Genomic DNA, 27,887 nt, shown 5'->3' on the forward strand with positions numbered 1-27,887 from the left:
AGGCTCCAAGCAAAAATATTTAATTGTACAATATGGTATGTTAAGCAATTAAAACATATTGGGGTCTTACATATTCTATTCTCTATCTGAAGGTTTAATCTCATTAAAAAAAAAACCCCAAAAAAAACCCCACAAGGTTATTGGGGTTTTCCCCCAGTACGCCCCTGTCTGCAAAAACATTTGATTAAAGAATCAATGGGAAAAGTTCAAGCAGTCAACAGTACTAGGAATAGTGTCTAAAATACTGCATTTAGATATAAGTTAAATTCAGCAGAATAGGTGGAACAAAAATTCTAAGCGTGTGAATGTAATGGTACGTGCAGGTCTTAAGTACTGTAGCTGTCATCAAAGACACAATTTTTTTCCCTTATCCATATAGCAAAACTAACAATTTCTTTTAACTTAGTTGTAAAGTCATCAAAAGATTAGAGGCTGAATCATCCTGATAATTGTGGGGATGACAGGACATTGGCCTTAGGCTGTCGAAGTGAACGGTTTCCTGCTTCACTTGAATCAGACAAAAAATGGAAAAATCCAAGTAGGCCCATCAAACAATACCAAGAAGGTCCCATCACATTTTAATGCTTTTGATTGTGTTGTGCCAATTCAAAAATGTCATCTTCTCAGAAAGTTACAAGGTTTTTTTTTTTTTTTGTTTTTGTTTTTTTTGACCAAATGAAGCTGCCATAAAAATGTAACCAAGATTGAAACGTATCTTCCCTGGATGTTGCAGGCAACTGTGAGTCCTTGGAGAAATATGCTGTTGCTAGGTGTAGATAACTAGAGATCCATTTAGGTGTTCATAAGAGGAGGTACACAGATTAGACTGCGCAACTCCAACTCTTCAGATTGATACTAGGTCTTGGACTACATACGTGTGTATAGCATGTGAGGTCTGTGTAAACACAAGTAGCTGATCCAGTGTGCAGTCAGACATTGAAACTAAAGAAACTTTGGGTACAATTAAGAATGCCTCAGCATTTGCCAGTTTCTCTATTCTCCTCTGTTAACCAAATAAACTGCTTACCAACATATTTTAAGCAATCTATTCCACATGCTAGCCTGGTACTGTCAGAAACCTCAAAACCTCATTTTATATACACATCAAACACTGAAATATGTAAGTCATTTATCATCTTGAGCAGAATATGTATACCAGTGGCGGAACTGCGTTTATTCAAACTGAGCCAGGTGTTGGAAGCAAAAGGCAGGGTCCATGGTTGACCAGGCTGTGACGGCAATTTACTTCACCGATGTTCAAGAACCAGAGTTCTAATAAAGCCTCCGTGTTTGTTACAGACTGAGATGACCAATACTAAAAATATTGAGGCATATAATAATTAATTAACGCATAGTAAATGCCAAATTGCTCAGAAGTTTGTGTGTCTACATAAAATATTATATTCTCATAGTTCTCTGTAGTTATTGCTCCTAGGAGAAATAGTGTTAGGTTGCTGCATGCCTCTCAGGTGTCAAGGTTTTTTGTCAGCTTATCAATACATAACCCTGTTTAATGTGTGTTTGTTTACATACCTTATTTAATAAATATAATTCATCTTACAAATAATTACATGCAGTATACACATGCTGTACAGTACTTGCATACAGTAACATACTGATGCATACATACGCGCCTCTGAAAATGGGAAGTTCCGCCCTCGTCAGGGACTGAGTAAGCCCGGCCTGTTGGTGACTGGCTTAGCGCTGATGTCTGGACGGTGGGGGGTCTTCGTTACATTGACAGCTTTAGCCGGTGAGGGACTTGTATTCCTGGAGTCACTGCAAACGCGCTGAAAGCATTACGTGAGTTTGTAAATATGGAATCTGCAAACGAGGCTTTCATAAATACATTGTTTGGCTAGGCGCCTCATGTGCTAGGGGAAGATAATCTGATGTGCTCCTTTTTATACATGTTCACGTGAACCTGAGTAACCTGACTTCAGATTTGGCGTTCCTTGCACAGGCGATCGGCTGCAAGACTTCAAAGATGCCGCTGACACTGGGCCACGGGAGCCGGTGGAGTTCAAGTCTAAGCAGTGGTTTGGAGCCACTGTTCGGTCCCATGATAAATCAATACTGGTAAGGAATGAGTTGAATGGGCGCCAACAATAGAGAGAAGCTTCACACGATTTCTGTACAATCGATTGAACAGCCATATTAAACGTAACACATTTTAGTTTAGTACCTTGGATCCCCTGCTGGTATTGCTTTCAGTTTCCAAAACCTGTTCCCCCATCACCTATGATGAATTGGATGCCCTATTGAGTTTAACTCTGTTCATGCAGCTGAGTGAGAGCTTACTGGATCTTTTCTGTTTTTTATGATACTATTTACAATGCAAACCTAATACAATGCCATAGAGGAGTAGATTCTGCTGTATGTATGCAGTAGAAGCAAAAGGCTTGTATTCTCTCGGGTAATCGAGAAATTGCGTGGAAATGTGGGTAATGGAAAGATATTTCTCTAAAACTTCATTTTGTTCTCATATTTTGGCTTTTTCTTCCCGGTTAAGCATCTACTCACAGGAAGAAAATCTTGTTTCTTGCCATTTTAGGCTTGTGCCCCCCGATACAGCTGGCTACCAGGGCAAGATGATAACCACCAGAAACCTGTAGGGACTTGTTACCTTTCAGTGGACAACTTCACAAGCTTTATGGAGTATTCGCCGTGCCGGACAGGTACGCTGTGAATGCTCTTTGGGTTGCAGGGTCCTTATTGAAGGCTAAGTTTTAACTTTTTTTTATTTTTTATTTTTTTATTTTTATTATATAATCTTTACAGATGTTGGTAAACCTGAAGGCCAAGGATATTGCCAGGGTGGCTTCAGTGCAGCGTTTACAAAGGTAACCAAGTGTTCTCATGCTTTTTGTGTGTGTGGACTGCCGTTTGTATTTGAGGGGATGTGCTAAGGCATTTTGCTTGTTAATGGAAAAGATTGGATGTAGATAAAAGAAGCAATACTGCTATCTCAAGTCTTAAAATAAAAACTGGAAAAGTTATTTTTATTTTTTTACTGTTTCTTGCAGAATGGAAGAATACTACTAGGGGGCCCAGGCAGCTATTACTGGCAAGGTAATTTACCAACAATTTTTTTTTTTTTTTTTTTTTTTTTTTTTTTTTAATAATGCTAGGCTCTGTAAACTCTTAACTGCTATAAATGGCTGATGTTCTTGAATGAAAAAAAAATACGTGTTCCCCTCTTACTTTACTCTTGCAAAGCCCACGAGTTTCTTTGAGTAATACATTTCATCTCAGTAGAAACTTTTTTTTTTTTCCCCCCCATTTCCCCCTCTTTAGGTCAAGTGATTACAGCAACACAAGAAGAGATCAAGGACTCTTTCTACCCAGAATATTTTGTTCTTGAGATCAAGGGGCAAATGCAAACTCGACAAGCCCACAGCACTCACGATGACAGTTACATGGGTAAGACAAATAATAGCGCTCTACAAATGTTAGTTACGTGTATGTATCAGCTGCAGGGCCGGCCCTACAATGGAGCCGACTGGGGCAATTGCCCCAGGCGGCACTTCAGAAGGGGCGGCACTTTGCCGCCCCAAGCGTTTTTTTTTTTGTTTTTTTTTGAAGCGGAGGAGAGAGAGAGGGGCACCGAGTGGTTTTCGCTTACCCACTCGGCGCCCCTCTCTCTCTCTCTCCTCTGCGGCGAGTTTCCCTGTTCGGTCTCTGTGCCGGCTTGTAATGCAGTGCGCCGGAAGTGACGTGAATTTCCGGCGCTCAGCATTACAACCCGGCACCGTGGCAGCACAGGGAGACTCGCCGCAGGACTGTTTAAGGGTAAGTACCGGTGTGGGGGGGTAGATAATGCCGCCCCCCCCCCGGCGTCGGCGGGGGGCGGCATTTTAAACTTCGCCCCAGGCGGCGTTAAGTCTTCGGCCGGCCCTGATCAGCTGCTGTGTGGTTGTGCTGATAATTTGCTGGTCTTTTTAATGTTTCTTTCCAACAATCAGTTTTTTTGCATGTGCACATATTATATATGCGTTTACACGTGCTGGGTACATGCATCCTGGGATTTGTGGATCTGTCCCATATCTTGGACTGGCTTGTTTAAGAGTTAATAAAAAAGTACAATTAAATCATTGCAAGATAATAACTTTAAAACTCCAAGAGCAGCCTGGAATGTAAATGTGGCTGATTCAGGTCAGACTGGATTTTTTTGCACATTAAATTTAAGTAGTTTTGATTCTCAGACACTCGGTACTATCGTAACCTGAGCTGCACTGAACAACCGGCACAAAAGACCCCCTTTTTTAATTTAAAAAGCCTGGTGTTGAGTGATTGTTTTTGCCTTCACAGTCCATTTGCTTGCGCTAGGCTTTTTCTTTAGGAAGTCTTTTATTAACAGTTGTACTTGGAGTGCTGGCCACTTGCACATTTATAGTGCAGAGCAAACAGTCCACGGAGATGAAAAGGCTGAAAGCGTTGGCTATTCTGGCTGCATGAGGTTCTTTGTCCTCGCTCTGCATGGTCATAATACACAAGCAGGATCCCCGACTGCTCTCTGCTCACTCGCTATTGTAACCCACGCAGAAGACTGGCCTTTTTATGCCCGATCATGACAGCAAACGCTGCACGTGTTGGTTTGTTCTGTTTCAGGCAAATCTGCTGTTCTCCTTTTGTCGAGTAAAATAAAGCTTTTCCAGTGCATTGCTGGAAATGTGTCTTGCTGTATTTGAGTACTTTTATTATTTTTTTTAAAATAGGATGGGTACATATATATTTAGTGCTAACTATTTATAGTGGTATGTATTTGGGGGGTTCTCATCATAAAACTCCCTTGCATTTTAAGTGAATTTCTAGCAGTAAAAATATTTGGAGCAGGAATGAGACAATTCCAGGTGGATGCATAAATCATTCGCTTAAATTGGTTCTAGTAACAGAGGACTCCAAAGTGCTAATCGTGGTGCAGTCAGTAGGGTCATTGCATTGCAAGTTTTTGCCCACAGAGTTTCTTGAGAAACATAATAAATATACTAATCTAATATATATGAATAACACCATAATGCGTTCTCCATATCTGTGCAATTTTAAATAGTTTGAGTATTTTCAGAATTGCATGTAAATGCGTTTTAATTGTATTAACAGGTTACTCTGTTGCTGTTGGGGAATTCAGTGGCGATTTTACCGAAGGTGAGGAATTTTTTGTTAAACTCTCTACAGCCGTTGGCATGTAACTGGGTGTGTGGGGCAGCCTAGGTACAAGATTGCCTTCGTTTTGATAATGTTTGTCTGACAAGGCCAGCATTGTTCTCACTTGGTTCTTAAAGATCTAATGCAAACATATGTATTCTGGATGATTGACTTTTTCTGTGTACACTTCCATTCTAGATTTTGTGGCTGGAGTCCCCAAGGGAAACATGACTTATGGCTATGTAGGTACCACCTGGTCTGATATAGCTGTTGCTTACGCAGCAATTATAAATTTCTATATTTTTATCAATGTTTAAAGAGCCATGTCTTCTTTACAAATTCTTACCTTACTGAGCTCATCTATCTTGACATGATTCACATGATCGTTCCTTATCATAAATTGGTTCTTTCCCTTTGCTCGGGCCTGAGAAGTAGGCAGTTTCTAAAGGTACAGTTTAATGATTTTAGTGTAAAATTGATGTTTTTATTTTTGAAGGTAACTATTTTGAATGGGACAGACCTGAAGTCTCTCTTTAACTTCTCGGGAATCCAGGTGAGGTTTTTGCGTGCGACTATTTCTATGCCTTGCGTGTTGTACGGTGATTAAATTGTTGGCGAAACGCGCAGTACTTTGCAACACAAGCCATTTGTCAGCAGGATTTTTTATTTTTTTTTATTTTTTTTGGAATCTTATATCTACATATTATCTATGATCTCTGTAGATGGCGTCATATTTTGGTTATTCTGTGGCAGCCAGCGACGTAAACGGTGATGGGTAAGCATGCACTATATTTGAGCCTTCGAAATGCATTTGTGTAAATCTATTATAAAGTAAAGTCTTTCACAAGGCTACAGGACCAGCCGTACAATTCTTGTAACGCCGGGCAATCTGCCTGAGCCAATACCCAGAGGAAATAAACGATGACTACTCTTATAATGCTTATTCTGCTCATTTTAATTTAATAAAAAAAAAATTGGTTAAAATGAGACCAAATTGGTTGTCCCCCTCTGTCCTGTAGCGATATTGATATTCCTATGGCTTGCCTAAATTTACCTAATATCCATTGCAGATTGGATGATCTCTTGATTGGAGCTCCGTTATTCATGGAGAGGACCCATGATGGAAGAGTTCAGGAAGTTGGCCAAGTCTATGTGTACATGCAGGGAGAAAGTATGTCCAGTGACCCAGACTTAATACTCACTGGAACTGAGCCATATGGTCGCTTTGGAAGTTCAATTGCTGCCTTAGGAGATCTTGATCAAGATGGATACAATGGTATGCAAATTTATCTTGTTGGTTTTCTACACCAAATTGAAGTTGTGTGCTGCATTGGCTCGGTTTACAGGTTGATTTGAATGCCAAAATCGGCTTCTCATGCTCACTGCTGTCTTGCACTGGTTTCACTAAATGAATGTGAAACGACTAACTTGGCCAAGATTCCTATTATCATAAGAGGTACTTGTACCATTCTTCAGGGGCGTAACTAGACGCCTCAGTGCCCGGGTGCGAGAATCTGTTAAGGGCCCCCTCACCCCCTCCAAAAAAACATGATTTTTACCCAACAATTTTTTTTCAACTAATTCAACAAATTCAATTTACATATTGAATCATAATCAAAGAAAAAGGGGCGCATGTACAAAGGGCATAATCCAGGGGTGTCCAAGTTTTTTCTGCAGTGGGCCACTTCATCAGAATTGTATACGTGCGCGGGCCGCACTCATTTTTCACTGTGACAAAAAATATGGCCTTTAATAAAATATGCAGATTAAAATAAAGTAAAATGACACAAAACCTTTACTCTTCCTCTCACTGATTTCTGGGCCTTGAAAGTTTTGCGACTACAAATTCAGGATTCCCTAGATTTATTCTAGGGATGAACTAAAATGAAAATTCTGGACCAAAACATTCAGGGTTCACTTTGCCAAAACCGAAAATGACCCCCACCTTTAAAAATATTAATAAAAACTCACATGTTTAATAAAAGTAGGTAACACACAATTGGACAAAATTAGCAATATGACTTGGCATGATAGGAGTGTGATTGCTGTTAGCCTAGGCAACCAGTAAATGCTGGTACCTAGGCATGATGGGACTGTGCTCGCTGTGATTGCTGTTAGCAATCACACTCCTATCATGCCAAGTCAGCCAGTACATGCTGGTACAGGGTGGCTGTAAGTGATGTGCAGACCCCATACTGCTGGCAGCATCACTACACAAGGGGGGCAGCTAGCTAGGTTTCAGCATGTACTGGCTGACTTGGTGTGATTGCTAACAGTAGTCACAGTCCCATCATGCCTAGGTTCCAGCACTTACACATCCATCCAGTAAATGCTGGAACCTAGGCATTATGGGACTGTGATTGCTGTTAGCAATCACACTCCTATCATGCCAAGTCAGCCAGTACATGCTGGTACAGGGTGGCTGTAAGTGCAGACCCCATACTGCTGGCATTATCACTACACAAGGGGGGCAGCTGGCCAGGTTTCAGCATGTACTGGCTGACTTGGCATGATAGGAGTGTGATTGCTAACAGCAATCACAGTCCCATCATGCCTAGGTTCCAGCACTTACACATCCATGCTATCACACACACACACACACACACACTCATTTATTCATATAATCATTAATTCACAGATTCATTCCCTCAATCACACACACTCATTCAAACACCCTCCCCCACCCCCTTACCTGTACTGCAGCTCCCTCGATGCCGCTCACAGACTTCAGCAGGGGGCGCGGCCTCCCTCTGCCTTCTCTGCTAAAGCACAGAGGAAGTAGGAAGTCACGTGAACTCCGCTTCCTCTGTGCTGCCCAGAAGACCCTCCCACAAGTAAGTAGCAGGGCTTGAGGTGCGGCTCGTGTAAGATCGGTTGCCGATCTTACGCGGGCCGCACCTCGAGGTCTCGCGGGCCGCATTTGGCCCGCGGGCCGCATGTTGGACGCCCCTGCCTTATTTAAAAAAAAAAAAACTTAAAAAAGATTTCGGGCGGCCCCTTGGCTTGGGCCCCCCTGCCGCCGGGGCCCGGTCGCAGTCGCGACCCCTGCGACCCCGGTAGATCCGCCACTGCCATTCTTCAACCTTTTGTTGATCTACAGCACCAATCTCTTCTTCATCAGGTACGCTACAATTTAAATGTAGCATTCTAGCAGACCATCTTATCCGCAGTGTTTGTATAAGTAATATAGTTTAGCTAAGCTATGTTAGGAGGACTTTGTGGGCCTAATGGGAGGTGAAGTGATAAATCTTCATAGGGACTTGCTTGTATCTCGACAAGCAATAGATTATTTGAACTCTCGTAACACATCTCTCGTTAATGTATGCCAGTGCAAAACTATTTTTTGTTAATGAACCTAGAAGTCTGATGACGTTGTGAGTGGCTTATTACGCAAAACATTTTCACATAATTTCATAGGCTGGTCATAGCATTCAATGATAACCATCCTTTACCCTTACAGATATTGCAGTTGGAGTCCCATTTGGAGGGAAAGATGGCAAAGGAGCGGTGTTTATCTATAATGGTCATTCTAGAGGCCTGAGTCCAAATCCTTCACAGGTGCTGCAAGCAGAATGGGGCTCCTCTCTAGCCCCATCATTTTTTGGTTTCTCTACCAGAGGTGGAAAAGATCTTGATGGAAATGGCTACCCAGGTACTGTATCCCCTATGCTTACCCTGTGTGTTTTGAGACCACTACAAAGCATAACTATTTCAAAATATGAGCAATATTTAAAACACTTTTGTTATTATACACACACACACACACACACATTGTGACATCTATAAGATATGGTAAAACATCAGTTAGGGCAGGCCTTAGGGGCATCAGCCATCCCCAGTGACCTGCTGCAGATCAGTCTCCTCACACATTGAATTGTGCATTAGTCCTGGGGATACCTGCTAGTGGAGTTAAAACCCCAAATACTCTGCCAACAGGTATACTTTATTACCCTTTAGAATTGTTAGTCACATTATAAAGGCTATGTATGTATATAATACATGACCCAAAACTAAATGTTCTACTCGGTGCACTCCTGAAATGCGTACCAATTATGTTTGTGTGAGATTGTTTTGGCATAAATCTTAAGAATCTGCCTTCTGTGTTTCAGATCTCATCGTAGGTGCCTTTGGTGTTGATAAGGCTCTGGTGTACAGGTACGTGCTGTAGCCACACATTGCTAGTTAATGTTTACTTTCATGTCTGTACACTGAGGCATGATTCAGGTTTTATTGCAAAATTACTTGGTAAGATGTACTTATATTTCTGTCTTCTCCTGTAGGGGGCGCCCCATTGTCCATGCTAGTGCTTCTCTTCACATTTCTCCTACTATGTTCAACCCGGAGGAGAAGACTTGTTTGATTGAAGGCACAGACACTCAGGTTTCCTGGTGAGTATTTTAAAATGTTTTATTCAAATGTCTCAGGCGGATTCAACAGCTCTATCATTATCCTCCTGTTTGGTTGCTGGTTTCAGACTTTCATTCATTCTGTAGCACTGCCGTTTTCTGCCAGCTGTATGACCCCTCCCCATCTATTTTCTGCACCCCCTTAACACTTGAAGAGCATGTGTCCTTCATGGTATTTAGGTTGTGTCAGCCCACTGGAAGCCTTGATATTTTAATGTGTCACAGAAGCCCTGAAGGCAACATAGGCCCTTCTCCTCATGTGGCAGTTGGTGGCTCTTTAATTAGTAGAAGTTCGAAAGAAACCTGGGCTCCTCTGAGGGACTTGTAAATGTGTCTGCTATTGAGAGCCTGAGGATGGAGGGTGAGAGTCTTCTCTACATCACTTAAGATGGGCTTGTGTTAAACTGTCTAAGTAATTCTGATCCAGGGCTTACGAGTATGGAGCAATTATTATTCAAAGGGGGTTTCTACTTTAACCGAGCTTTTATACAATCTTCATGTAGCCATTAATCATGACGAAGTTCAGCGAGTGACTTAGATTAATCTCCTTTGGCTCTCAAGGGGTTAAAATAACAAACATAAATGTGTGATAGTCAGGGTCTTTGAATGAATTGGTGTTTTTCTTCAGCACATTATTTGTTCTGCACATCTGATAAGTCACAGGGTTAGTCATATCTCGGTATGGTTTAAGGGCCCCTAAGTGAAGTCATTTGATTATGTTCTATAATCTATATTTTTAGAATGCTGCAGTTTGGCTGTTGCTAAACTACCATGTAAAGCCTGGCAGGATGCCTCGGCCGGATGAATGAGCAATTGTGAGGCTGCTGGAAAACAGCTGCTTAACCTTTCTGCTGCTGGAGATGTTTATTGTAGATATTTCTCTGTGTTTGCCTTTGTTGGAGTAGGGTGGTATAACCCATGGCTCTGTGATTCCGTGCTCTCCTCGCTGGTGGGTTTATTACAGGCTTCTCCATCATCACTGGCCCGATAAAGCCTTCACCAGAGATCTGATATTTATTAATTCAAAGATCAGAACCATAAACTTCAGCACTCTGTGTACACAAACTCCACCATTGCCAATTCCCTTAATTGACTCTGTCTTTAGAAGTTGATCGTCTCAAGTGTTGCAAATGAATTGATGTTCACGTGGTCGCTACTGTTATTTCCTATACAAATGGCATTCCATAAAGTGAAGTGTTCTCACATCTGGACTTCTTTATGTATCGCCTCCCTTTACAGCATAAACCTCAGTTTCTGCCTAAACGCTTCAGGGAAACACGTGCCTAGTTCTATTGGTGAGTATAAATCTCATTTGCGCTCAGCCTTTCAGGGGCTATGATATGCTGATTTGTCGGCTGAGTAATGGTTAACACCTTTTGGTTTTACATACCCTTTTAATTTGTACAGAACCCTTTCAAGCACCACTTGCCTTCATACATGAGGATGAGAAATTTGTTTGCACAAGAGTAATCCTTTTGTATGGATCTAGAGAAACATCATTTTAGGCCATAAAGGAGCCAGCAATTAAACACCCTTATTGTATAAATATCTTCATTTCTGCTAGAACACGTTTTTAACGTTGATCCAATAGTTGAAGTGTATTGTCTTGTTAAATGAACATTTTGGCATTGCATGCTGTCCACCTGTTTAAATTGCGTGCTGTACGTGTTACAGGGATTAACGTGGAACTGCAGCTGGACAGACTGAAACAAAAAGGTGCTGTGAAGCGAGCGCTTTTCCTGAAAAGCCGCCAGCCCAACCTCATCCAAACCATTCACTTGCGCAATGGAGGTCAGGAGGAGTGCCGCGATATGAAGATCTACCTCAGGGTAATTCATATAGTGTATAGTTACCAGTACTTTGTTTGTCCCACTTGTTCAGAAACTACTGAAATCTCAGTTATTCAAAATATTTACACACTATATTACTTTCACCTTAGGAAGAGTCAGAATTTCGGGATAAGCTCTCTCCAATTTACATTGCTCTTAATTTCTCTCTGGATCCCAATGCGCCAGCAGATGCCCATGGGCTGCTGCCAATCTTCAACTACCGAACCAAGAACTACATTGAGCAGAAGGTAAGAAGGCAAAAATATATAATCCTGCTGTCAGGATTGAGATCATGATACAGATATATCAAACTTTTCAGGGGGTGACTATATTGAATTGCTGGCACCATCCTATTGGACAACTTAGATGGCTCTCATAAGTAACCCAATTCCCCACTATTCTGAAAACCATGTAATAACACTAGTGGTGGTTCCATGCTTTGGGCTTCACTGGTGCTGACTTTCCAAGATGAGCTTGAACATCTTGAGCAAGAGTAATTGATCATGTCATGTGTTTTTAGCACGGAGTATGTCTCTGTAGAGTAGCAGTTACTTTGCAAACCGTAGATATCGGAACATGAAAAGCGTATCCCTTCACAGCCTGGCACTATCTTGTTGTGGTTTGCACAAGGCTTGTCTTAAATGCATTCCAAACGTTGGACCTCTCTGATTTCTTTTTCTAAATTACTAGATTCCCCCTGCTCTCCAGTTTCTTGCAGAACTGGTTAACTTATTATCCTTCTATTAAATACCAAACCCTTTACACTTCGGTTTTATTACTAAATGTTGCTCACTCCATTAACCCACTACACATTAAAAATAACTTTACCTAAGTTTTTTTTTTGTTTGGTTTTTTTTTTAAATAAAATCGTGCAAAACTTTTTTTTTTTTATTGCTCTGGGGATTTTATATCGAGCCTGGAGAAAGGCCAGTTTTATCAGTATGTTCCGTGATCCCTTGGTAATCACATGTCCTTCCTATCTGTCTGCCCCGATCAGGCTCAGATCCAGCTGGACTGTGGTGAGGATAACATCTGCGTGCCAGACCTGAAGCTCAATGTCTCCGCGTAAGTCTGTCAGCAGAGGCCCAGTGATGCTTTACTACACCGTCTCTGCGTGTGCTGCCTGCCTGGCCACAGCTGGACTTGTTTACAATGTAGCTATAGTGACACAAAATCACACCGCTGCGTCCCTACTGCTTCCAAAATCCACGGAATAGTTATGTAGCGGCTCTGAACTCAAAACTTAAGGGCTGCAGCAGAAATGGTTATTTTAGGTGCTTGGCCGCCAGTGTTAGCAAATGTGTCCTTTCTCCCTCCCATCACAAGCCCAAAGTACAGAGTGTTTGGCTCTGTGTGTAAATCTTAAGCGATTTGTAGAAAATTAATAAATCTGTATAAGAACTGGAAAATATCAGTGATGCAAAATGTTTAATATTGGGTTTGTTCATGTGTGCTATACCTTTTTTACTTTTTTAATGAGCAAAACAACCCACAATATATCTAAAACATAGCATATGGCTATAGTAAACGTATCGTGTTTTGATAAATGTGTGGAGCCCCAGGCTCTGAAAGGCTGAGAATTTTCTTTTTGTAAGGCTTCGGATGCCTTGCTTTGTTATACACTATGTACCTATGAAAATGAAATGTTACAGTGGAGGTGCTTGGCCCATGTATCTCCTGTGGATAGCCCAGAAAGCAGGCTTATTTACATTCAATGAAAATGGTTAGGAAATATTCTAACGAGGTTAAATCATTGATGAGCAGGTTGTGATGGTATTTATAGTTGTCGCTAAATTGGGAGATGGCAGGAGAGTTGAACACATCACTGACCTGATGCATCATGACGTAGTAAGAGTCTCCTGCTAATTAAGCTTTTATGCATAGCTGGTTTGAGATTTCTTGCAGGTTACTTCTCTCACTGAATTATGGGTTACAGGACTAGCCCAACAATTTGCAGAAGCATCATGGTTGACCATCATACTTGCCAAAGTTGTGATTTTTAACCCTCTTTACTACGAACTCCAGTGTGTTCTCTGCATATCAGTGTCTAAATAATCCTGTTGATTTTATAGTGACCGGCAATCCGTGTACCTTGGTGATACAAATGCGCTGACCTTGTTGTTCAATGCCTGGAATGAGGGTGAGGGAGGCGCTTACGAAGCCGAGCTGTATGTCACGTTGCCTCAAGAAGCGGAGTACAGTGGTGTTTTGCGATCTAATGAGGTAAAAAGTAGCATTTTTAAATGTTTAGCAGCAGACCATTAGTTTGTTGCAGATAACCATTGTGCCATTTGTAAATCAAACCCGACAATCCAATTTGTGTTTCTTTTGTTCTTTGCATGTATTTAACGCTGGGGCACTTATACACCCACAGCACATTGCATACAGAACTCATCCCTGGCACACTGTATCAAATGTAGATATATAGATGGAATTTCTTCAAGATTCAATGTTTGGTAGTCTATAAATTGGGTGATATCTGTCTGCATTTCCAATATGTTTTTACCCTGCAGCCTTGTAAAATGTTAGCAGAAAATAATGCTAGTCTTCTCTACCATGGCTAAAATCTGTGGGTTGTGCATAGTGTTTGAACTGCCTGTTCAATAGATAAGACTTGATTTATCCCAGTTCACTTTTGAGTAGGTGTGTGTGTGTGTGTGTGTGTGTGTGTATATATATATATATATATTAGTTTTCGTCTGGCTACAGTACACTGGCAGTATCAGAAATTGCTGTGTTGTGTTTAAGGGAGCTAGCAGTAAAATTACTTATTACTCAACATGCTTATAGGGTGATTTGGTGGCACTATGGCTTCAGTTGTTTTAGGAGTAGTCTGATAATGCTGCGCTGTCCTGTCTGATGCCTTACCAGTAAATCTTTCCCTCTTCAGAACCTTTCCATCTTGCCTTGTGAATATTATTCAGAAAATCAAACACGTCACGTGATCTGTGACCTTGGAAACCCAATGAAGTCTGGAACAAATGTGAGTGGGATCATTATCGCCTGTTTCCTGTTTTGAGCAGGGCATTTGACTGAAGATTTTAGGGTTTTCATAGGGCTTTCAAGAAACCATTGGGTTTTTTGTTTTTTTTATTTACCTATGTTTAGCCATTTATGGTCTCTTTGCATTCCAGCTGAGGGGAGGACTACGATTCACTGTGCCCCATCTTCAGGATTCCAGCAAGAAGGTGCAATTTGACTTCCAGATTCGCAGGTACCTTGTTTTTTCTGTTATATGGATTATGTATTAATATAATTATAAAAGTCACAGATGGGCCCCTCAGTTTGCTTGCGAATATAGTCTTATAAATGTCCATGTTCAAAAAAAAAAAAAAATTCTTATCTAAGCTTAAAGCATGCTTTTTCTCACATAAATCCTATAATTCAAGGTATATGCAAATTAGTTTTTGCCACTAAATCCACTTTATATATGAATCCCTAAAAGCTTATTTTTGCTGTGCTAGACAGCTTTTTAACCAAGCCCGAGAGAGCGGTGCAGAAGTCAGGCCACCACTCCTGGACAACTGTTCTGTCCTTTAAGGGGGCACGTCAGCATGAGGTTGGCTACTGGCTTATTGCTTGAGGCTTGTGTTGGTATGTGGGTCACACTCAAAATATGTTATAGTGGGGACAAGAAATATGGATACATACCATAGCTTGTGATAAATTGTAATTGATCAACATTCATAAAAATAAGATCCAGAACTACGTAAGTTTCTGGACCTCAGAGGTCTCTTTTTGATGTCTGGAATCTGACTGCTTGAAATTTCATGTAATGCTGTGTTTTTACTCTGTGAATGTTGGCCTGCTCCAAGATATTATAAGATTGTTTGGACTACACAAGCAAACTGATTGTTTTTATTGCCATAGATCTGAATGATTCTCAGTGGCCTACACCACTAGTCCACACTAGCAATTAGTTGTAAAATGGCATAATTTTATGGCTTTTTTTCTTTTTTTTTTTTTTTCTTTCTGTGCAGCAAAAATGCAAATAACTCTCACAGTGAGCTGGTACCGTTTGCTCTGAAAGTGGAAGCCTACACAGAAGTTTCATTTTTTAGGTAAGTTGTCAAAATATTTCATTTCAGAGTAATTTCCCTGAAAACTACAGGATGAGACTCCCCCCCCCCCCCCCCCCCCCTCTGGCTTTACACCCCATTTATTCTGCTGTCAGAAAACATAATTTGTTGGAATTAAACCCCAAACTCATGTGCCTTGTCAGTATTTGTTGTAGATAATAATAGCTCGCACTCCTGTGAGTCATTGGTCTGTCAGATGTTCTAAGTGAAGTCATACACTGAGTGGCTTTGTAGAGACAGGATTGTGAAGATAACATTGTTTGATGAATTCACCCTTTTGATACATGGTCTTTATATGTAGTGATTTTTTTTGGCGCTTTTGCCACCTCCTTGACTCATTTGTTGTTCTTTGCTTTCAAAATGTAACTATTTTCTTTATCTTTATTAGGAGGGACTGTGCAACACTCATACATCTTTTAGATGCAGACCTTTTAATAATTAAATAGTCCTCCTGGGTGCTTAATGTTTCACAAAGCTATATAATTATGTTCATCTACCAGGCTGAGGTATAATACTAGAGCGTCTGTAATGGTGTATTGATTGATAAGGAAACCTTCCATTGGTGCTGCTTATGTTTTATGTTCAGTGGTTCAGTTTCATAACTGATTTGCCGTAACGAATAAATGGCTTTCTATATAACCTGTTAAAGTCTGGTTTGTGAGAATGATTTGTTGCCTTCACAATGCTGCAGGGGTCTTGTAGTGACCTCTCTGCTCACACTTCATCTTGTCAACACTTTACTGTGTTGCATTGTGCTTTATCAGCCACTTAAGAGATTTTTTTTTTTTGGCCTGGTTTGACTTAATCCTTGGCCTAGGGCAGGTCAACTTTCTGCCCCTCTCTCAAGAACACCCTTTTAGCAGCTAATTGTCAAAACTACTCCCCCACCAACCGATCTGTATCATTTGTAAATGTCTTGAACAAAGGGCCAAAGGTGGGTGCACTTCCCTCCTGCATTAAAAGGCTTAATTAATGGTATTAACACAGCTGCAGGATATGTTTTATGTCACCTCCACTGAGCATCTAAATAGTGTGTGGGGGAGGTTATGTAGAAGCTACAACTATGGGCCCTGAAAAAAAGCTCCAGGAATACTATTTGTTATTTAGAGTCTTCTTTGCTAAAAGCCAAGTGGAGCAGCGTATTCTTTTGCAGAGTTCCTACAATCTACACTACAATCCAATGTCTCTTCCCTTACAGTGGCTCAAAACCAGAGAGTGTCATCTTCCCCGTTTCAGACTTGGAGCCTGGCATGATGCCCACCCGAGAAGACAAGGCTGGTCCTGAGGTTAAACATGTGTATGAGGTAAGACAAACTTTTGGACTGTGTCCCAGTGAGGACAGGTGATTGAGAGCTGACTGTTACAACATCCATCTGCATTGATTCCCAAGGTGATATAAACTAAAAGGGCTAAATTGTTCTGCTGTTACATTTTTATATTAATGTTATGGTCACAATCTGTTTTTTTTAAACAAGGTCTTTATGTGATGCTTCTCTGTTGAACCAACAGCTAGTAAATCTTGGACCAAGCTCGATCAGTCATGGTGTCCTGGAAATGAGCTGCCCTATGAAGATCAATAAAGATTACGTGATGTACGTTATGAATTATTCTGCTCAAGGCCTGGTAAACTGCACCTCCAGTGAGCCTGTCAACCCACTCCGCCTACAGGTAAGAACCAGCAAAGCTGTATACCACAATTTACCAATATTACATGTGCCGGTGTCTCTAATGCAGCCCACAGTAAGGTTTGCGTGTTTGCTTATTTTGACCAAGTGGCCACTGTGTCTCTGGCGCTTTTTGTTCCCCTTGCGTTTTCTTTGGCATAATCGATTTCAATGCAAATTTGGATATTCACAGCGTTCCACAGCAGAGGATAATCCAACGTCGATCCCAAACACTGTCCATCATGTTGAACGACGAGACACATCCCGAGTTGCACCAGGAGGGTCTAATATCCTGGTGAGATGTCCTTAACTTTCAGTGTTGGATGTTAATGTAAACCAGGGTGTGGCTGGCTTGTGACACTCCAGTTGGTAGTCTACTGTTGGTGGTGTAATAATGGTGTCAGAATAATTTAAAACACTAGGGAAATACTGGCCACCACGGAAATAGGATCTGTAATGTGTCACAAGGAACATTCATGGGTTGCTGCTTCTTTCTAGGTCTGATGGCAATGTATTACCCAAACTTAACATTTGTTTTTCCCTCTGCCTGAGAAGAAATGCAATCAGCATCACACAGACTGTTTCCATCTGCGCTGTGACATTGGACCTCTTGAAAAAGAGCAACGCGCTATTCTAGGAGTTAGCTTCCGCATATGGGCTAAAAGCTTCCTACAAGGAAACTACTTGTACAACACCTTGTCAACGGTAAAACAACCTTTTACAAAATTTTAACTTGTGCATACATGTATCAATCATTGGATAGAGTCTTTGAATCGTTTGTGGCACGGCATGGTTGCCTTGTTAGAAGTTCAGGTCGGTTTGGGACAATGACCCACTATGAGGTAATCGGCAAAAAATTTTCCATTTACTCTGGGACTGTGGTGCCACCTGCTGGTCAGTCAAGTTAACAGAAGTTTTCCATATAATTTCTTGCCAGCACTGGTATAAAATATCTAAGAGTTAAAACCATACAGTATATGAAGAATATCCTTGTGTAATTTACCTGTATAAAACTTTTTTTTTAATAAAAAGTATAAAGTGAAAAATCATCAGTTGGAAGCTAATAATGGCTCTTCAGTAGTAGTCGACTAGACTGATATGCTCTCATAAATTACTATTGCCTTTACTATGCTGTAGTTTCAGTAACCAGCCATCGGGTGTGTTTCAGATGTTGAGGGGTGTGTATTTGTGATATGTAGCCATTGAGATGGCTATTAACTGGTTGTCTTTCAGAAGGAAAACCAGGGATTTGCTCTGCAGTGTGAAGCAATGTACCATATTCACCGGCTTCCGTACAAGATTCAGCCCTCTGTATACCCACAAGGGAGTCATCAGGTAAATGCCATTATCTTAATACATCTTAGATAGTAAACTTGCAAGAGTGACTGCACTATTCTAGTAATGTGGAACAAAATATACTTCAGTTGTTTGGTATCTGATGCATTTTAATGTCTTGTTGTTTTTTTTGTTTTGTTTTTTTCTATAGGTCAACACAAGTGTATACTGGGCCAAGCCAGAGAGTAGCCATTATGTCCCACTGTGGATAATAATCCTGGCCATTTTAATTGGCCTATTGCTGCTTGCCCTGCTTATATGCGTTCTATACAAGGTATGTTTCATTCTGGGTTTTTTTCTTTATGGGTAGAGGTAACAGCAACGTGTGGGGGGGGGGGGGGGCAGCAGCTGATATGTCAATTCCAAAATAGATTTAAGATAAAAAAAAAAAAATTGTTGGTTTTGTTTTTTTTTGTATTTTTTTTTTATTTTGCTTACGTGGGTTTTCAATTTTGTTTCCATACAGCTTGGCTTCTTTAAACGCTCCCTACCTTATGGAACAGCTATGGAGAAAGCTGAACTCAAGCCTCATGCTGCATCTGAGGCCTAAGCGGTTTCTCCAGCATAGTTCCTTGCACTGCCAAAGAATTTCTGAAAGGGAAAGTGGTATAAAGAACAGATCGCTTTGACACTACATTTTGTGGGAGGGAGGGAATCCACAATTTTTTTTAATTTTTTTTTCTTCACAAATTCCCCTTTTGGAGTATGAAAGTACCAATTTTTAGGATGAAGACTAAATCATTCTGGATTCCTACGACAATGAATTTTCTGGGGGAACTTTTAAGGACAATGCTTTTATTTAAAAATTAAAGACTTTCCCTCAGGCTGTCCAAACAAGGAAGTCAAAGGACCTGTGGTCCAAACAAGAAGAAACCGCTTGAGTACAGGTGTACGTTTGGTCCTTCTTGAATAATTTATACCCATGGGTTCTGCCACCATGTGAACCAGACATTGGGTTTTTGTTTAAAACGTGCCGTTGCGTCTGTAAAGCCATGATTCTTCGCACTGTCAGGTTTTACCAGGACTTCTGGGGGGCGGGGGTCTGGCGTCAATATCAGCAGTCGGTGAATGTACTTCATCATTGGAAGATTTTTATTATTTTGTGCCATTATGAGAGTCAACTCACTATTTCTGAGAGGGAGAGGTTAAATTATTGTGCTTTTAGCACATCTGAAGTGTGCTTTTCTATGCAAAATATGTAGGAGCTCTTTGAAGCTAAGAGCTGACAGTCAGGAGAGTGGTGCACAGAATTCCATATCATAGAAATAAGTTTGGTTCCTAGCATTGCATTCTGAGGAACCTTTCTCTGTGTATTTCACACGAGACAAGACTACAAACTGTCTGAGTAACAAAATAGGCTGCACTGTGTTACTGTGGACTCGGATATACAGGCTTTAAGATTTAGTGGCATTAGTGGTTTGGATTAAAGATGAAGTGCTATTCTTAGTATAGAAACCAATTTATCCTCAATTGTGAGAGTTGCCACTAATTGCTTTGGGGTATTTTTGTAAGCCTGGTGCAAACTGCCTATTGCTTGTAGAAACTGGGAACGGAAGACTTGAGCATGGGTGCTGCCTGTTGCCTCTAGGACTCCAGCCATCTAAGTTGGGGCTTGACTCTGACATTAAAAACCTAGAGCCTGTCAGATATTAAAAATGTATGTAGAAGGCACCAGAAAGAATTCTGTAACGGGTCAGAATTGTGAACCAAAGACTGAAACCACTTATGGCATATAGAAAAAACAAAACCCCCAAAAAAACTCCACTGCAAAGCTACAACCACCACTTCAAAGCTTGGGGACAATCATTAAACTGTGGTGCTTTTCATGTTGCTTGGTTCCCTACCATGAAGTGTTTAAAACACGTGGACACAGGAACTTGGCCAGATCTACCAGATATTTAAAAAATTGTGTTGCAAGTGCAATAAGTGTGTTTTTAGCTGTTTATACTAAATATTTTTATTACTATGTATTTGATATGAAGTGAAACACGGGGCTGGGTATTTTTTTATTTTAATTTGTATTGTAATTCTCTGAACCACTTTTAGTGGCAGGTTTTGCACATTATCTGTGATGGCAATTCATTCCCCCCCCCCTAACCATTTTCGAGGCACTGGAAGAGTTGAGTTGCCCCTTGACAGCTGGGGCAGTTTTGTGATGGTAATTCAAACCCTTAGGTGCATTAGTTGGCAGCATCCGTAACCTTTACACTCAAACTGAGTTCTCTTGGTTTAAAGTGATGACAGCCATCTTAATGAATAAAATCTTATGTTAAAGATGGTGCCGGTGGATAGTTGGAATTAACTTTAAAGTCTACCTGCTATCAAAGTAGAAACATGACATGCTGTCTGGACGAAGTGCATTGTGCACAGTGATGGATCAGAAGGTATTTATAGAGGCACTCAATCCATACATTATGTTAAGTCAATGAACATCTGACCAATCTCACCAATTTTAACAATGATTTTACTAGGGCCAACTCGTCCCTCGTTTCAGGGAGCTTGCCCCTTTTATAGTACATAAACTGGGCAAGTTCGATTTCTAGCCCACTGCATCTACCCTGCCAACCCAGAATTTGGTGTTGAAAAATTTCACATCTGGCTGATAATGTTAATATTTTTAGATTAATGCAAATTTAACATGCACACATTAGGATTGCATTTAAGATGGGGTTTGAAGTCTGTTAGTGTGGCTTGGAACACAATCTCCTACAAGCAAGATCTATGCACGGATTTACAAAGTATGTCTCTTGGTATGGTGGCTTAACAGTTAAACGGCTAGTGTCTATACTTGCGAGATATATTATATATATTTTTAGTGTGTTGGATTCTAAAACACACATTTTACATGCAGTCACAATGTGGACAGCGCTGTATCTGTCTTGAATGGAAAAAAAAAATAATTATGAAGATCTCCATGTATGGTTAATCCCAGAGCAGAAATAACTTTAAAATGCAATATTTGGATGTACAAATGTTTTAAATATCTCAGTTTGTGCTGTTTAAAATCAATATTTGTTTTGTTTTCCTGTTTTCTCCCATATTGGGTGATATTTCTGCCCACATCCTGGGATGTCATGTGTTTATCATTTTTTGGATCAGACTGGTTTCATATAAGCTTCAGAAGCAGATGTCACTCGTCAGATCAAAAACTGAATAGCCCTGTGTGGGGGGAGGGAAGTTTAAATGTCTTTCTCAGGGGTCTCTTACTGTAATAAAATGTATAAAACCAATAGTGTGTGTTTTTTGGATTACTTTGTCCCATGCTTCGTGTCGCTGTCTGTTCATTTTATGGTCTCTTTCCAAACTTCTGTCATGGTATCTCCTGCAGAGTCTAAGCTGACCTGACCCTTTTACATCTATCTTTGTTACCATTTGTGATTCCAGCTGTCACTGAATCCAGGTTTTGCCTGCGGTAGACTATTTCCATGTTCAGATTCAGCAGATTCCTAATTTTATACTTTTCTTATAAAGATTCCACCTTCCATTTTTAGAATCTTCTCTGGTATTTTTTTAAATGTAAAGCAATTTAAGTCTTTAGATTGTTTAGTGCAAGGTTTTGTGTGTGGGTGTGTATCAAAAAATAAATTCAACGGTTTGTGTAATGCCCATACCTGGGAACTTCTGGGCTCCAGCTACCTGGAGCCTTCCCTTGCGGGACACGTCCAGGACTGCCCACTGACGTCGGGGGGGCGGTCCCGCTAACGGCAGCAGGAACCACCCCCACTTAAAGGAAAATGGGCGTGGAGCGTGGCTTGTCAAGACCCTGCTCCCGCGACCCGGAGGATTCGGGTCAAACCCGGAGAGTTCCCAGGTATGGTAATGCCTTTGGGAATGTAAATGGAAAAGACATCTGTATCAGACAGAGTCTCTAATACCACAGCCAAGGCAGATATTTGCCCTTTAATCAAGCTGCATGGTTTATAGGTGTGTGTATGCTTATAGAGTGACTGCTGCTCCTGAAAAAAGACAGCTTAGAGGTATAAGTGCACCCGACTTGCAGAGAAAAGAAATGCTGGCCATGTTTCCTCTAGTATAGCATTATTATTGATCATTGGCTAAATGTATATCAGGGTGGCAGTAAACTTCCTGGAAAGATACCCTTACTATGAGGGGTATCATTCACAATGTGCTTTATAGGATGCAGCTGTATTAGAGGAACTGTACCAATGTATGTCATTTGAGAATTTAAAGCTTGCTGCAATTTTAATAAAGATCCAACAATGATGCTCATACCGTATTTGCTCGATTATAAGACGAGGTTTTTTTCAGAGCAAATGCTCTGAAAAATACCCCTCGTCTTCTAATCGGGGTCGTCTTCTAATCAGACCTCAAATAGAGGTCTGATTAGGAGACTAAGATCCAGATCCCCCGCACCGCTGCAGGGGACCTGGATCCTCCTGTCCCCCCACACACACACACACTTACCGGTGCTTCCTGCTGTATTGCCGGGGCAGCTGGTTGACGTCTACGCGATTCGCATAGACAACGTCCGCTGCAGCCGGAAGGAGGTGGAGTTGGCAGCGGGGGTTGTCTGCGTCCGTCGCGTAGACCTTCCCCGACTGTCAGAGATCAGAGTTCCCCGCACCGGTGCCGCACCGGTGCGGGGAACTCTGATCTCTGACAGCCGGGGAAAGTATACGCGACGGACGCATACAAACCCCCGCTGCCAACTCCACCTCCTTCCGGCTGCAGCGGAAGGCGACGTCAACCCGCTGCCCCGGCTGGAAGCACCGGTAAGAGAGGGGAGAGAGGGGTGAGAGGGCAGAGAGGGGTGAGAGGGTGGGGGGAGTGTGTGTGTGTGTGTGTGTTAGTTAAATGGGGGTATAGGGTGTGTGTGTGTGTGTGTTAAATGGGGGTATAGGGCATTTCTGGAGTGGTGTTAAGGGGGCATTTAATAGAGCACTCTGCCTCCTGAAATGCCTTATACCTCCCTATATGCCACTCTGCCCCATAATATGCCTTTTAACCCCTTAAATGCCATAGTGGCATATAGGGGTATAAGGCATTTCTGGAGGCAGAGTGCTCTATACAATGCCTTTTAACTCCCTTAATGCCACTCTGCCTCCTGAAATGTCTTATACCTCCCTATATGCCACTCGGCCCCATAATATGCATTTTAACCCCCTAAATGCCAGAATGGGATACAGGGGTATAAGGCATTTCTGGAGGCAGAGTGGCACATAGGGGGTCAAAAGGCATACCATGGGCCACAGTGCCATATTGGAGTGGCAAGCCTGGGGGCAGATGTGCGTAACTGGGGGCAGGTTGGAAAATACAAGAAATAAAAACAAAAAAAATATTTTTCTTAATCATAGCTTTTATTAAAAAAAATAGTTTACATGAATTAACATTTACTGGTAAAACTTTTTTCCTTTGGGGTCGTCTTATATTCAGGCTTTTTCTTTTTTTCCTAAGTTAATATTCAGATTTTGGGGGGTCGTCTTATATTCAGGGTCGTCTTATAATCGAGCAAATACGGTAATTGTCCTGGCAATCTTAATAGGCTGATAGGTTATTTTCGGTGTGGATATTAGACTGTTGGAAGACTCTTTGCTCATATGCACCTATTTCAGAATACAGTTGGAGAGCTCCTTCAAGGACTGTAGAACACTCATACCTGGCGAAGTATCTGTTTTTATTTCATCATAAATTGTTTTGCATATCTTACTAGCATCCGGATTAGTTCCAAGCATACCACAGAATAGATGCTCTTGCCACCTTCTATCAGCTTATTTCTAACCTCAGCTTCAAAGTCTGGGAATCATTTTGTATAAGATCCAAAAGCAAGTCCACTTAATTGCTGCTGATTGAGAAAATAGTGAGATGGTAAAACTTCCCCCCAGTAGACTGAGGGTGGTGGCAGCTGCGACACTTTAGGGGTCCAAATGTTCTAATATCTTCTTTAAAAGGTCCATTTTGTTGAGGCTTGGGTATTATGTACAACTTTTACTTTACTCATGAGGTAGTAGATAAGTGGAAGAAATTTCAGAAAAGCGGTAAAGGGAAATACAGCGAGGTAGTCATTTGGTCTTGTTTTAGACTCTGCATGGCTGTATGATTAAGGTTCTTGTTTTTACAGTAGGGCAAGACGGGAAGAGTAGATGAGCCGAATAGCTCTTTTCTGGCTTCAAAATGTTTAACTATGTGTAACGACTCTATTTTCAAAACCATTAAACAGATTCACTGACAAGATATAGGTGGTTTCAATTAATGATGTTAGGCTAAAAGCTGTGATGCTGATCATCTCCCTTTAAGGGTCACTTTATTTCCCATTTTCCATACCTCCTAGATGAACTCTCACAGCTGACATTATTTCCCTGACCTATTTATTTTGTTCCCTTGGTTCTTCCCACTTCATCCTTTTACACCCTCCGGAGTGTTCCATTTTTCCTCCCTTCTTTTCTGGATGTAAAATGAATGCCAATGTTTAAGTCATTTTGTTATTCTTCCAGAAGATGCATACTTTTTATAAATACCTCTTAATAGCGCCCCAGTGTTCATTATTTTTAACTCCCGAAGGATTCATCAAGAATATTACCTGTTCCCTTATAATCTAACGTCTATTTTTTTTTTTCTCCTCCACAAGTTGTTCTTGTTAAACATTTCCGTCTTCTCAGCCAGTAGTGATTTTGTGTTTTTGCTTCCATATTTAAATATGCTTTCAAGAAACCTGTGCAAATATGAGCTTCTGTTCCATGTCAAAAATGCATGGCTCCCCTTTTTGTCTTACTTGATTAAATGCAATTTAGTGATTAATTCCCAAGAGAAAGCAAATCCAGTTTGGAATGAGAATACACACTAAAATAACTATATATTTACTTATACCCCAAATGGAATGCACATAAACCAAAAAGTGTAATGCTTTCTTTTGTGTCATTAAGCATCTAGTGTAGTGTCGCGGAAAACATGGAAAAAACATGCATCCCTTGTCCTTCCCCTTTTTGCAAGTCCTGCTAAGTGTCCAGTTTGGTAGGGACTGTTCTCTGAGGATTGTAGCTTTGTACTATACACACAATTTACCCCTTTTTATTTTGGTCTCCGCGTGAGTGTAGGGAGCAGCCCTGGCCTTCCCTTGCTGAACTATCACTCCATGAGAGTGATCATGCAGCATTAACTCATTAATTGCTGCAATTGCACAAAGCTGCATTATGCATCTTCCGTGGCATAATCGTAGATGTCTTTGGTTCCCCGCAGGATTGTGTGGGCCACGTGTCAATGCTGTGGTCCTATATAGTTAAAAAAAAAAAAAAAAAAAAAGAAATCCAATGGCACTGACCTGAACCAATCAGGAATGGTGGGATGATCCCACGGGTTAGTGCAGGTATTATGCCCAAGATTTACGATGGGAAAAATCAGCATTTGACGAGGGTGGCTCTTATGCATTTATTTGCATTATGGACATCAAACGTATCCTCCCACACTATATTCTTCATTAGTAACAGCTTCATGAGCGTTTATAGCGCTTTCTCCCAATAAGTACAAAAGAAGGCTAAGATGTAACTGTAGCCAGACCATGCATGCTTTTTCTAAAAGGGCCACTCATCCTACAGCTTTTAAACATTTTCAGAGAGGGCTCTGATCTGGGCGTGTGTTAAATGTATCAGAAAGTGTGAGCATATTTCCTTTGTGTTTTTAAAACGTTAAAAAAACACAACATTCACTTTACACCTAGAGGACAATCGGTCAATGTCTTAATTCTGCATCGGCAGCCATGCTTTTGAAAGTTACATAAAAGGAACAAAATACAAAGTGCCACTGCGGAATTGAAAGGTTAAATGGAGGACACTGTAAGTAGTGTGATTTAAAAAAAAACAACAAAAAAAACCAAAACAGATGTTGCTATATATATATATATATATATATATATATATATAGATCAACAGAAGGGGTGCATGAACATGTGGAAAAAATAAATACAATTGTGTAGTGAATAATATATTGCACTCACAAAGGTAACTTGAAAAAAAGCTTTTCTTCATACAGTCTGCAATGCAAATGAGAAAGCCACAAATGGTGCAGTATTGTCAAACAAATATTTAATAAGAAGAAAATCAACTCACAAATAAGTCGGCATAACGGTAATGTTATGCAAAAGCGCAATATAAGGATAAAAGTCCAACGGGTAAAGAATGTCCGTGTAGCACAAACTCTATCTCTCGATCTCAACGTGTTTCGCCAAACTCCGTTGGCTTCTTCAGGAGAAAAGATATTAACCCCTTAAGGACCGGGCTCATTTTTCGTTTTGTACCCTGTGGGACCGAGGCTGTTTTGACACTTTTGTGGTGCTTGTGTTCAGCTGTAATTTTCTCCTCACCCATTTAGTGTACCCACATAAGTTATATATTGTTTTTTTCAGGACAAGATGGGCTTTCTTCAGATACCATTATTTTGATCGTATCATCTTATTTACTATAAAAAAAATAAAAAAAACATGGTGAAAAATTGAAAAAAAAACACATTTTATGACTTTTATTTGAAAAATCTTTTACTCACCTAAAAAAGCAAGTAAAAAAACTAGCTAAATAGATTCTACTACTTGTCCTGAGTTTAGAAATACCCAATGTTTTTATGTTTTTTTGCTGTTTTTTGTAAGTTATAGGGCAATAAGTACAAGCAGCGTTTTATGATTTCCAAATCTTTTTTAACAAATCTGGTCAGTCTGCCTCCATCTCCTCTTTGGAACATCTTTGAAGCCGGTTAACTCAATTTAACCCATTCAAACCATATATTTTTGAAAACTAGACACCCCAGGGTATTCCAAATGCTGTTATTTTAACCCTTTCCATGCACCAATTATACAACTACACTTTGTCAAACTTTGTAATAGTAATTTTTTTTATTTTTTTTTCCACACAAATTGTACTTTAGTTATAGATATACAGGTGCTGGTATATGTCACTGTCAAACAACACCCCAATGTGTGTTCAGCAACATCTCCTGAGTACAGCGATACCCCACATGCATGGGTTTGTCAGATTGTTTGGCTGGTAAAAGGCTACTTTTGGGGCATGCGTAATTCAGGTGGTCATTTGGTCATTGTGCCTCCCTCTCCTCTTTGGAATATCTTTGAAGCCGGTTAACTCAATTTAACCCATTCAAACCATATATTTTTGAAAACTAGACACCCCAGGGTATTCCAAATGCTGTTATTTTAACCCTTTCCATGCACCAATTATAGAACTACACTTTGTCAAACTTTGTAATAGTATTTTTTTTATTTTTTTTTCACACAAATTGTACTTTAGTTATAGATATACAGGTCCTGGTATATGCCACTGTCAAACAACACGCCAATGTGTGTTCAGGAACATCTCCTGAGTGCAGTGATACCCGACATGCATGGGTTTGTCGGGTTGTTTCAGATTTAAAATGCCACATTTGGGAAGTGCGCTTTTTTTCTCCATTTTGGTCAGTCTGTACCTATGCCCT

The 27,887-nt window shown here is 40.6% G+C and overlaps 1 protein-coding gene across 1 annotated transcript in view; it reads left to right on the forward strand.

Annotated features, from left to right (window-relative positions):
• LOC149285284 (integrin alpha-5-like) overlaps positions 1-19,008 on the forward strand; it is a 115,737-nt gene extending 96,729 nt beyond the window's left edge. The window contains exons 5-32 of the mRNA XM_089495628.1: positions 1,964-2,079; positions 2,555-2,678; positions 2,782-2,843; positions 3,027-3,072; positions 3,298-3,423; positions 5,101-5,145; positions 5,344-5,387; positions 5,642-5,698; positions 5,868-5,920; positions 6,216-6,421; positions 8,606-8,797; positions 9,255-9,300; positions 9,426-9,533; positions 10,791-10,846; positions 11,226-11,380; positions 11,491-11,628; positions 12,378-12,445; positions 13,453-13,603; positions 14,271-14,363; positions 14,515-14,594; positions 15,361-15,441; positions 16,658-16,763; positions 16,969-17,127; positions 17,317-17,418; positions 17,679-17,793; positions 18,352-18,458; positions 18,610-18,732; positions 18,925-19,008. Of these exons, the coding sequence (XP_089351754.1) occupies positions 1,964-2,079; positions 2,555-2,678; positions 2,782-2,843; positions 3,027-3,072; positions 3,298-3,423; positions 5,101-5,145; positions 5,344-5,387; positions 5,642-5,698; positions 5,868-5,920; positions 6,216-6,421; positions 8,606-8,797; positions 9,255-9,300; positions 9,426-9,533; positions 10,791-10,846; positions 11,226-11,380; positions 11,491-11,628; positions 12,378-12,445; positions 13,453-13,603; positions 14,271-14,363; positions 14,515-14,594; positions 15,361-15,441; positions 16,658-16,763; positions 16,969-17,127; positions 17,317-17,418; positions 17,679-17,793; positions 18,352-18,458; positions 18,610-18,732; positions 18,925-19,008 (2,843 nt within the window). The remainder of the gene's footprint in view (positions 1-1,963; positions 2,080-2,554; positions 2,679-2,781; positions 2,844-3,026; positions 3,073-3,297; positions 3,424-5,100; positions 5,146-5,343; positions 5,388-5,641; positions 5,699-5,867; positions 5,921-6,215; positions 6,422-8,605; positions 8,798-9,254; positions 9,301-9,425; positions 9,534-10,790; positions 10,847-11,225; positions 11,381-11,490; positions 11,629-12,377; positions 12,446-13,452; positions 13,604-14,270; positions 14,364-14,514; positions 14,595-15,360; positions 15,442-16,657; positions 16,764-16,968; positions 17,128-17,316; positions 17,419-17,678; positions 17,794-18,351; positions 18,459-18,609; positions 18,733-18,924) is intronic.
• Positions 19,009-27,887: the final 8,879 nt, after the last annotated feature.

Source organism: Sceloporus occidentalis, unplaced genomic scaffold (genome assembly GCF_023333645.1).
Source record: "Sceloporus occidentalis isolate IW3139 unplaced genomic scaffold, rSceOcc1.0.p SCAF_82, whole genome shotgun sequence".
NCBI lineage: Eukaryota > Metazoa > Chordata > Lepidosauria > Squamata > Phrynosomatidae > Sceloporus > Sceloporus occidentalis.